Here is a 12,032-nt window from a genome sequence, read left to right as displayed (position 1 = left end):
TGTATTTCAAAAACTAATTGGGGAATAAGTGTAAATCTATGGCTGATTCATATCAATGTATGACAAAACCCACTGAAATGTTGTGAAGTAATTAGCCTCCAACTAATAAAAAAATTAAAAAAAAAAACAAACTACTTCAGAATAGCATTTGTATAATGCTTTACAAACTCAAAATTTTAAATTTTCCAAACCACTTTCCCATGTGTCAAGTCAGATCATAACAGTGAAGAAGACTTTCTTTCTATCTTCATCAGACAGATGAGCAGACTGAACTCAGGGCAGTTTAATGATTTTCCAGAGATCAGAGTGTTTCAGAGCTGAGTTTGAACTGCTATCGGCTGACTCCAAATTCAGAGCTTTTCTAGGACAGCATTTGTGGAGGACGAGGGGAAGAGTTGCTCTGCAAATGCGATTGTGTGCTTATCGCTTAGTCGTGTCCAGCTCTTTGTGACACCATGGACTATAGTTCTCCAGGCTCCTCTGTCCATGGGGATTTTCCAGGCAAAAATAATGGCGTCGATTGCCATGCCCTTCTCCAGGGGATCCTCTCGACCCAGGGATTGAACCCAGATGTCCCACATCACAGGCAGATTCTTTACTGTGTGAGCCACCAAGGAAGCAAGTGTGATTGGTACAGGTCATCTCAGCACACCATGTGTGTAGGGAGAGTAAGGGCTTGAGAGACACATGCTGACATCATCAGGAGAGATCCACTAATGTTTCAATGATGTTGAGGACAACAGACGGTTTTGTAGTGAAATGTGATACGTATGTACACTTCCTACCATAACAAAGCTCAGTGGGAGCTGTTGCTGAATTCTTTGCTGGTTTTGTTCTGTGTAAACTATGGATTAACACCAGGTTTTATAAATGCTGCTCTTAGATCCAGCCCTTAAACTAAAAGTGACTGAGTGATTCTCTGTGCAATGATCAATATGAGGATGACTTTATCTCATCCTAACCCTAACTGGAAGTCAGTTTTGGACAAAACTTAGGCTGGAGATCTGAGAAAGCAAAAGTATATCATAGTGTAATTTTTTTTTTTTTCTGGAGTCTCACTTTCTCCTAGGGTCTTACCAAAGATAAGAACATTTACCTAGCATATAGTTATTGGACATTTGTTGTTTTTTTTTTTTGTAATATAAAGTGCAGATATGGTATTGTTCATGTCTAGACATTTCTTAAGTATTAAGGTGAATTTGGAGAAAAACTGACTTGGAGTACTGTGTTCACGAATTTTCTTCTGATTACTTTAAGGCTAAAATCTTCAAAGTAAGGCAGCACTTGGAAATGAGATCTGAGTAGATTGAAACTGACCAGAAATACTACATAGGGTGAAAATAAAAGGGCTTATAAAATGGAATCTCTTTAAGAAAATATTACCTTATCTTTTGTATAGCAATGGTCCGCAACCTTTTTGGCACCAGAGAAGACAAATTTTCCATGGCTGGCCTGGCTTCTCTGCTTGCAGAGCCCAAACTCTAGGCGCATGAGCTTCTCTAGTTGCAGTACATGGGCTCAGTAGTTGTGGCTTGCTGGCTGTAGGGTTTGTGGGCTCAGCAGTTGTGGCTCGCAGACTTTGGAGCTTGAACTCAGTAGTTGGGGCACACGGGCTTAGGTGCTCCACGGCATGTGGAATCTTCCCAGACCAGGGATTGAACCCATGTTCCCTGCAGTGGCAGGCGGATCCTTATCCACTGCGCCACTAGGAAAGTCCAGTGGAGTTGTTTTAATTCTGCTGGAATTAGTGAACTTTCAGAAAGCGCATTCTTTCTCACCCTTTTACTATTTACTTCTGTAAAGTGACCTGCATGACTGGAGAAGTGGCAAGGAGCAGCACATGGAACATGCTGCAGTGGTCTAGGTCTCTAAAATTTATTATGCACATTCTCGAGCAAGTCATATTGTATACTTTTCTCATTAATTTCTTCATTTGTAAAATAAGGTAGTGTTATCTGTTGAGAGATAATTATAAAAGCATTTGATAAATGGAACACTATCCAAATGACCCACTTAGGTAAGTATTGAATGTTGCCTGCCGATGCCTCAAAATTTGCTGAAATTTTCCCCATCTGCTCCCAAGGGAGGGAGCTTCTTGAATACATGCCTCTGCTTTCTTGTCCTTTGGGTGAGCAACACTGAATAATACTTAGCTTGTCTCTGATGACCGTATTTTACTTTGATTCTATACTAACAGCATTCATTTTCTGTTCTCCTACAGTATTTTGGAAGTTTACTTGTCATTTTCTGTGTAGAACTGGCTTGTGGTGTTTGGACATATGAACAAGAAATAATGGTGAGTTCAAAATGGAATATAACCATAATCTGAAACAGAATTCATTCAGCCTTTTAAATCCGATACTCTGGAGTTGTTAGGCACATGATTATTAATTTGAATGTTTATGCCTTCTGTCACAATGCATACTCCCAATACTTCTAAAATGTAGTGTTTTTCTCCTGTGTCTACATCATAGTTCCAAAGTATAATTTGTAATATTTCATTTCCTCTACTCCAATACATGTCTTTAATTCCACAGATTGCTTAAACATGGATCTAATAAACCAAAAATAATATATGTTCTCGAATAATTTTATGAACTTCTGAGTGAATAATATGAAATGTTCACATTTGCAACAGGACTTGAGAAGTCTTGAAAATATACTTGAAAACCTTATAAAATGCTGCCTTCAGCTGTAGGCTGATGTCTAGGAAACATGCCCTCTTGTTTACAGCAAGCTGAAGTGTCTTCTGCCAAATTAAGAAGTGTGTGTTAGAATGAATGAGAATGAGAGTTTGTTAACCTTAAGGTTTTACAAGCCATGTTTGGTTTACCACTCACACCTTCACTCCCCTGGGCATTATTACTTCTTTATTCTTTGCTCACTCCATTGGAAAAATTGGTGCATTGATTATCAGTGAGGTTGAGCACCTTTGCATGTCTGTGAAGGCTGGCTACTCTGAGCCTCATAGAAGAATTCTATTTGAGGAAGATGATGTTTTTTCCAACATGTAGTCTTGAGTTGTGTACAGCAGGAGTCCATCAGAGTGATTCATTAAAAGGCACAGTATAAGGCTCTAGGCCAGACCTGCTAAATTGGAATAGAGGGAAATGCCGGGACTGAGTATTTGTATTTGTGGCAAGTTCTCCAGATTAGTCTTCAACATTTCAAAACTTAACAACACTCTTCTTTTTTTCAATAAAGAAGGTTTTTTGTTTGTTTGATTGATTTTTTACTATGTATTTATTTGTCTGCATGGCATATGAGATCTTAGTTCCTTGACCAGGGATCAAACCCTTGCCCACTGCAGTGGAAGCATGGAGTCTTAACCTCTAGATCACCAGGGAAGCCCCCAAGAGCTCTTAAGAAGAGGAGATTCTTTTGCACCTGTTTCTGAGAGGCATTTTGGGAGCCGTGTAAGAAAATTGAAGACATTTCTGGTACTGATACAGTTTTTAAAGATTCTATGTTGAATCTGCTACTATACTGTGACTCTGTTTCAATACTAAGTGATAATTATAGGCTAGTGGCTACCCTACATACTTCAGCTTACATGTAGACTACCCTTTGACACTGCCACGCCCCTGAGCCCCTCTGAAAACACTCATGCTTTCAATATGTGACAACTCTCAGGAAGAAGAGGGAATTTATGGTTATTTTCTTCTGTGTTAAAAAATCGAAAAGTCAGGGCAGGTTCTAGCTAGTTTAATATAAAGTTAAGCACTATCTTCAAAACAAAATGTCCCATTAAAATAGAAAGGCTCTTGCTGGTTTGAGAATCATATTTTCACACTGTCCCTAGAAACTTGGTATGTTAAGAAAGTGAAGTAGTAATTGGGCCCAGGGACTCAGTTTTGGTGTCATTAATTGTTTCTGATTTCAAAAAACACATGGATCTCCTTAACATTCAAGAATAGATAGTAAATTGTATAATTCTCATAAATTATACAGTAATTATACAGTAAATTGGTGCTGGGAAAGATTGAAGGCAGGAAGAGAAGGGGAAGACAGAGGATGACATGGTTGGATGGCATTACCAACTCGATGGTCATGAGTTTGAGCAAACTCCAGGAGTTGGTGACTGACAGGGAAGCCTGTCCATGGGGTTGCAAAGAGTTGGACACGACTGAGTGACTGAACTGAACTATATAATTCTTGATGGCCTCATCTCAACTTTTGTGTTCTTTTTTGGTAATTAAGAGGTTTTTCAAAATGAGTTTACTTTCTAGTGGATTTTAAAAAAGGTTTGTATAGTGTATATGTCATATTAATATTTGATTAATTTCCTAAGTTATAACAAGTTTGAAATGAATTAATTTAAGTATTTTAAAGGAAATCTTTGGACTCTAATGTAATTCTAAGGAACTTGAGGAGACAGAAAGGAATGTATGTATTTTTTTTTGGAATGTATGTATTTTAAGTACTTTCTTCTATTCTACGAAGGGGTGATGGGCAAATATTTTCTTAGTATCACAATGGTGCTACATGGGTGTACACTGCTGTGCCAGCTGAAGTATACATCACTGTTTTGCTTGTGTAAATCTCCGCTCCCCCCATTAAGTCACCAGGATAAAATAAGGGCTGTTTAAAAGAGAAATGTGGAAAGTAGTCCTTTAAGGAAAAAAGTTTGTCAGAATTTTTTTTATTGCTTTTGCGCTAATAGCAGTGTGAATGAAAAGTGCCATTAAGGTTTATTAGCTGCCAAATTTTGCAGAACCCAGCCTTTACATAGAATGGGCTTTGTGCTCGTAGCTGTTCCATGCAAGAAGCCAATATACATGTGTGTTTTCCTTCATGGCCAGATCACTGTATTTTGTGCCAGAACCTCAATGACCTCCTCTGTTTCTTGCTATATTTAGTCTCAGATGGATTGTGGTCACAAGAGGGAAATGACTTATATTTATTTTGGAAAATAAATTAAAAATAAGACTGTTCTAATAACCAGATCTAATAACCAAAAAGGTCCTGTTGCTGGGAAAGATTGAGGGCGAGAGGAGAAGGGGGGCAATAGAGGATGAGATGGTTGATGGCATCATCGACACAATGAACATGAGCTGGAGCAAACTCTGGGAGGTAATGAAGGACAGGGAAGCCTGGTGTGCTGCAGTCCATGGGGTCACAAAGAGTCAGACACAACTTAGTGACTGAACAACAACAATAACCAAATCAAGATATTTGGCATCAGACAGCCTATTTCCCCATTATTTCTGTTTTTTATACATATTCACCTCCCATTCATCATTCCTTCTCTAGATAAAATCTGTCAATAATATTAACTGCTTCAGATTATACATTTCTAGAGAATTTATTTCACTTCCGTTTATTTTATGTTCAAAGGATATGAGATAATAAGAATTTATAGGAAGTAGCTTGAACTTTGGTTAGTTCTCTGAACTTTGTTGAAACCATATGAACACAAGGTATACCCAGTCAGCTCTTATTTAGGGAACAAAGTTGTGTGCCTAGATGTTGGGGTGTTTTCTTTTGTATTGTCCATTTCCAAGTAATAAAAATTAAATTTAACAAAGGAACAAAATGAAGATTTTTTGTGGCCAGGAATTTTTAAACTACTGTTGATATTACTATTGTTAAAAATAAGATTTCAGAAAGATATGAATCTTGAATTAGTGTCAAATTTGCTTGACTAAGCCCAGTTCATATTGCTCCATAGATCAGATGTGGACGTCTGTCTAGTCTCCTAAGAGTTATTTTAATACCACAGGTGTGGAGAGACTAGGATTTGTGTGACCCCATTTCTCCTGTGGCACTATAGATAAATCTATACAAACCCTTCCAAAAAGGTTGAAGAGGAGGGAATACCTTCCAACTCTTTCTATGTAGCCAGGATTATCATGATGCCAAAACTAGACAAAGAGATTAAAAGAAAACTATAGATTAATGTCCCTCATGACAGATGTAAAAATTCAAAACAATGTTTTAATAAATCAAATTCCAGCTGTAAGAAAATCACAGCATGATACGCTGAGACTAGATTTCTTGCCAGCTGTTGTGTTGTGTACCTGAAGCTCTGTTGTGATTAAACTCTGTTAATTGCCTCTAAAATCCAATTCTTGAAAATGTATTTACAAGGTTATTCTAGAATAAGGCTTGACTTGAGCTGCACTCTTTCTCTTCTTAATTCTTCTCTGTTTATTTTAGTATCATAATCTGTAGTCACTTCAAAGAACAATTTCATAGCATTATGTACTCAAATCAAAGGGCATTTTTCAGCAGGGATCATTTGTTATTAGGAACTCTTCAGGTGTATCTATAGAACACATTGCAGGCAGATTCTTTACTGTTTGTGCCAGCAGGGAAGCCCATAGAACACATAGCTTATTTGTTTGTGATTTCCTTACACTTGATATTGGCATTAAGTGATTTCACATTATTCTGCTTAGTATGAAGTACCTCCTCACTTAGCACATGTAGAGATTATTCACTAAGTATTTAATAACCCTGAGTTAATTTAAACCACAAACAAATATAAATTTAAGATAGTATTTGTCAATTGCAGTATATTCCAATAAGTATATGTGGATGAGTCTATCAGTGATTTGTTTGTTAATATGTAAACATATATGTGTCTGAATGTAGCTGTTTGAATGTTATAGTTGTTGATATTTTGTTTCTTTTAATCTCTAGGTTCCGGTTCAGTGGTCAGACATGGTCACTTTGAAAGCCAGAATGACAAATTATGGCTTACCGAGATACCGGTGGCTTACTCATGCTTGGAATTTTTTTCAGAGAGAGGTAAGTGCTGCATTTTCTAAGGTAAGGGCTATGGAATAAATGCCACATTTTCATGAGTGTGCAGAGCTTTGGCTTTGGTCATTTTCTCTGTGTTGAACAGTTAAGCCCATGATTTAGTTACCACTGGTGTAGTTCTTTATCAAGAAATACTTGAAGTAGCTCTATGCCCTGCTTTTCTTTCCATATACATCATTTCCCCTTCATTTCACATGGTTCACATATAGAGTTTTTTAAAGCTCTTTTGCTAAACTACTGTAAATTTTCTTTTTTAATGAGAATTCCTTGATAATTACCCAAGCTCTATTTGAATGGATCATTTTTCATCATTTTTAGAGCTCTCTATAATTTAAACACCATTAAGAAATTTAAAATAATGGGTCTCATTGGGGAATTAGGACTCAGTATATCATTAAAAGCATAGCTTTTTAGAAAGAAAGACCTTCCTTCAAATTCTAGCTCTGCTGCTTACTATTACATGAGCTTCTGTAATTTTCTTAACTTCTTTAAGCCTCAGTCTCCTCATCTGCAAAATCGGGATAATAAAAGCCCCTGTCTCTTCTGGGTGTTGAGAAAATTGAATGGGATCCTGAGTTTGATCTCATTTAGCTTATTGTTTTAACAATAACATTACAAAGTTAGGTGTTTTTAGATTTTCCTACTTACCCTGCATATAGCACCTCATCCCATTATCTTCTCAAACAAGGACTATATTTAGATGCTTAAAATCTGGTTACTTTAACCGTTGATTCAAGCAAAGTTCTTCTCCCAGGCAGTTTCCTTGTGATTGGAGTGAGATCCTCAGGTGACCAAATATATCTCTTTCTGTTCATGTCATTGAACCCTGGGCTCTGAGTGTTTGAGGATCTGTGTCTTGCACAATAGATGTCCTGCTCTCTGCTCAGTCGCTCTGGCTTGGATACGGGCAGAGGTTCAAGTCCAGGGTAATCTCCAAATCTGACTCTTTGTGTTACAGTTGTTGAGATGGTGAAAATTATCATTGCAGCACAGATTTCCTGTTTATGTAAATGCTTCCTGACTTTGTTTGTTTACTTTTCATCTGTACTAAAAGCAATGTGAAGGGAAAATAAATGAAGCATGTGGGGAATTTATAGTAAGCTGTGTTCAGCTACTGCCCTGAATCGGAGCTTCCCAGAGCTCTTTATTTTCTGAGATTTGTGATGTAGACCATGATATTTCAAGTCAAAAAATAAAGTGAGTTTTTTTTTCCCCCCTAATGGTACAAAGAGGGATCCAACTTAGGGAGACTGTATAGCACTGCAAGTGATAGCACGCCTGTTTTTGGATTTGTTGTATAGTAAATTCTCTCCTCCATCGTGTAGGCCTATTTCACCCAAAGGGAGGTGGGGAAGATCTCTGGGCCTCCTGGAAGACTTTTTGAAAGGCACTTGTATTAATTCACTAGAGCTGCATTCATAACAAAGTACCACAGACTGGGTGGCTTAAACATCAGAAATGTATTGTCTCACAATTCTGGAGGCTGGAAGTCTGAGATCAAGGCATCAGCAGGATTGCTTTTTTCCTGAGACCTCTGTCCTGGGCTTGTGGACGGCCAAAGTCATCTTCTCCCTGTGTCTTTTGTGCCATCTTCCCTCTGTGTTTAAATTTCCCCTTCTTATAAAGACATCAGTCATATGGGATTCCCTGGAGAAGGAAATGGCAACCCACTCCAGTATTCTTGCCTGAAGAATCCCAAGGACAGAGGAGCCTGGTGGGCTACAGTTCATGGAGTTACGAAGAGTTGGACACGACCGAGCGACTAAACAGCAGCATGTGGGACTAGGGCCCTCCCTGCTGCTGCTGCATCGCTTCAATCGTGTCCGACTCTGTGCCACCCCATGGACGGCAGCCCACCAGGCTCCCCCATCCCTGGGATTCTCCAGGCAAGAACACTGGAGTGGGTTGCCATTTCCTTCTCCAATGCATGAAAGTGAACAGTGAAAGTGAAGTCGCTCAGTCGTGTCCAACTCTTAGCAACCCCATGGACTGCAGCCTACCAGGCTCCTCCGTCCATGGGATTTTCCAGGCAAGAGTACTGGAGTGGGGTGCCATTGCCTTCTCCACCACCTTTATGACCTTAGATTAATTAAATTACTTCTGTAAAGATTTTTCTTCCCAAATATGGTCACATTCTGGAGGTTAGAACCTCACCCCATGAATTTTGCTGGTAAGGTCGGGAGGACACAGTTCAGTTGATAACACTCTTCTTCCAAAATAAATTGTAGAGCTGAAAGCAACCTTATCAGGCAGTAGTTTTCCTGATTTTTCATTCGGTGTGGTTTATGCACCTCACTTTAGCAGACACTCACTTGAGCCCTAGTGATGTTTATTCACTACTTTAAAAAAAAAAGCTAATGCTAAAAATGTATTTTTTTTTAAACATAGAGGTGGGAGTTTAGGCTTGGGAATGAATAGGCTCCATCACTCACTGATTGGTGATCTTGGTAACTTACCTGACCTGTTCATCAGAGCCTGTGGTTCTGCTTACGTGAAATGGTGGTGGGATTTTCCAGTTTGACAACCTGTTAGAGGAGTGATTCCATCTCACAGTGTGACTACAGGAGGCAGGAATAGCCTAAAGAGATGTAGTCCATAGTCATGTATGGCTTAAGAATGGGTTTGCGTCATAAGGCAGTTTTCAGGAAGAATTTCAGTATCAATTCAGTATCTTCTATTGATGAAGAAAAACAATTATGTAAAAAGAAACAATATCTCAGTGACTTATTAAAATAAAAAAATGTTTGGCCCAGAACGTGAAATGCTTAAGTTATTTGGAAAAGTTATTTCTGTGCTGTGCCTCACTTCATGACAAGGCCAGATAAATGGACTGTTCTATTGTGGATGGAGTCAGAGTGTTCACAGAACTGTCCTCCTGTCATCAACACAGAAAAACACACGAGGTTAGGAAATGAGAAGTAGGTTTCCTCTGCATGCAGGGATTTAAAAAGACTAACTTGGAAATGTAGTAGTTTATGATTTTGGGAAAGTAGTCATTTTTACTATATGTGTTTTTTTATGGATACTTAATGACAGGTGAAATATGTGGTATTAAATTATGTTTGCCTTAATTTGTGATGTTTGTATCTTTTAGACAAAAATACATACAGGGAAAATACTAAAATTATTTCTTAAGTTTCTTGGAAAACTTAATATTACTCATAGCATCAGTGATTCATCATTTACAGTATTCAAGATGATTTTTTTTCTCGTTCAAAATTAGATGTTTAAACAACTGAAAACATGTTAAATCATCTCGTTTCATTTCACAAAAGAAGTTCAGAATTCTTTAAAGTTTATTTTAGATAAATTTTGAAATGATGGGTTGTGATATTTTATGATGCAGTGTTAATCCTGAACACAGATTGATCAATTGGTCTACATAATTTGCAAAGCCAGCTGCTCTTGGCAGAATTCTTCTCAGTGACTGCCCAGGCATAGTCCTTCTTTCTGACTGTATGGAAGAGTAATCCTCCTCTACCCAAGGGCAGAAAGTTTTCATAGTTAATTACTCTGAGTCTAATCTAAATATGTCCTTAAGCAGTGTTTCTAAACCTTGGCCAGAGAAAGTTTTTGTTAATAGTTGGTGAAATGAGACTAAAAAAAAAAAACAAAACAAAACAACTTTAGTTTGTCTTAAACCCAACTTTATTCAAGCTAAAAGCACATCATTTTTTCTGAGATTATGGTGATAGGATATGACAGCTTTTTTCAAGATTCTCACTCAATTGAATAAAAATTTGTCAGCCAAACCTATGTTTATATCTCAGAAATTTTTGGAAATTTAGTGGTTAATGAACTCAAGTTGGGTAATATTTGTGATGCGGGCTGTTGGCCAAAAATCTTTCTACAGAGATTGCAGAAACATTTAGTATAATATTTGAATTTGTGAAGCAGTTAAGTTGGTAACTAGGCAATATGCAAATAGATTGATCAACTATTCCCTAGTAGCTAGAGGCTTAATATTAAATGCAAGATTTCAGCTATTTGTTTTGTTAGTATGTGTATTAATACTATTGCTCTATGATCACTTGTAGAGGAGCTTACACTTGGGGAATGAGTCTCAGTCATGCCTGATCTGTCTTCATGCATTATGGGCATTATTGTTCAGAATTGTTCCATTATGAAGTCCTCTCCTACATTTTTGTTGTCAACATAGAATGTGCACATATCATTAGGTGATGACAGAAGTGACTTTAGCTCTGGGTGCAAAAATTTAAGAAATTTAACGTTTAATCTCCCAAAAGTTAAGAAAATATTTTTGTTGTTTCTGAGCCTGACCAGTCATTCTTTTGCAGTTCAAGTGCTGTGGAGTTGTCTATTTCACCGACTGGCTGGAAATGACAGAGATGGACTGGCCCCCGGATTCCTGTTGTGTTAGGGAATTCCCAGGGTGTTCCAAACAGGCCCACCAGGAAGATCTCAGTGACCTCTATCAAGAGGTAAGGCCATGTGTCATTCATGGAATGTAAAGAACCAACTTACTTACCATGGAAGTAAAGAACCAACAACAGGCCAATGCAATTTTCCTCTTCTTTGTAAATATAAAGAACTTGAAATATTTTTTCCTCTGAAATGTGAAGAAAGGGAACCAAGCTAAAAATAAATATAAAAGTCTGAATACTGATCACATTTTAACAAAGAAAATTGGGAAAGATTAGGTTTTAGAATTAATTGGAGTTTGAACTGTATTGTCTAGAACCAACCTCCATCACCACCTCCTAAGGGTGCTTTTAAAATAGACATGCAGAGTGTGTGACTAGCTCTGGATTTTCAGGAAGACAAGGTTTGGAGTTCCTGAGAGAATAGGTATTTAGGGCTTCCATATATACTAAAACATGGGAGGGGGGGAAAGGAAGGAAACAAAACAAAAATGACAAAACACACACACACACACACACACACACACACACAACTCTGTGTTTCTCTCCACTCCCCAGAGAAAATGCTGTCCTCAAGTCTTCAGGTCCCCCTGCTGGTTAATGATCAGTGATGTTAGTTTTAGCTGGTTTAATGACATGCTCACTAGGATTCAAATCAGTTGTCAAGTGGCCAAGAAACTTTCATAGTTAGGTTTTCTGGGAGAATTTGTCAGAATCATCAGTTATTCATTTGTTAGCAGAAGCTTTCCTATTCCTTCATTTTTAATGGTGACTTTCAAACTTTGCTAGGGGAATCTTATTTTCAAATTAAAATCTAGAACTACATCATTCCAGTGTAGCTGTGCTGTGCGTAGTCGCTCAGTTGTGTCTGACTCTTCGAGA

The 12,032-nt window shown here is 37.8% G+C and overlaps 1 protein-coding gene across 3 annotated transcripts in view; it reads left to right on the top strand.

The window, feature by feature from the left end:
* The window catches only part of TSPAN12 (tetraspanin 12), a 65,698-nt gene that overhangs the window by 36,580 nt on the left and 17,086 nt on the right, over positions 1-12,032 (top strand). For all 3 annotated transcript variants that reach the window (XM_043872770.1, XM_043872772.1, XM_043872771.1), the window contains 3 exons: positions 2,222-2,296; positions 6,646-6,753; positions 11,067-11,210. In XM_043872770.1, the coding sequence (XP_043728705.1) occupies positions 2,222-2,296; positions 6,646-6,753; positions 11,067-11,210 (327 nt within the window). The remainder of the gene's footprint in view (positions 1-2,221; positions 2,297-6,645; positions 6,754-11,066; positions 11,211-12,032) is intronic.

The sequence above is a fragment of the Cervus elaphus genome, chromosome 18 (genome assembly GCF_910594005.1).
Source record: "Cervus elaphus chromosome 18, mCerEla1.1, whole genome shotgun sequence".
NCBI lineage: Eukaryota > Metazoa > Chordata > Mammalia > Artiodactyla > Cervidae > Cervus > Cervus elaphus.
The sequence above is the reverse complement of the archived record's forward strand: the minus strand, read 5'-3'. Positions and strand labels throughout refer to the sequence as shown.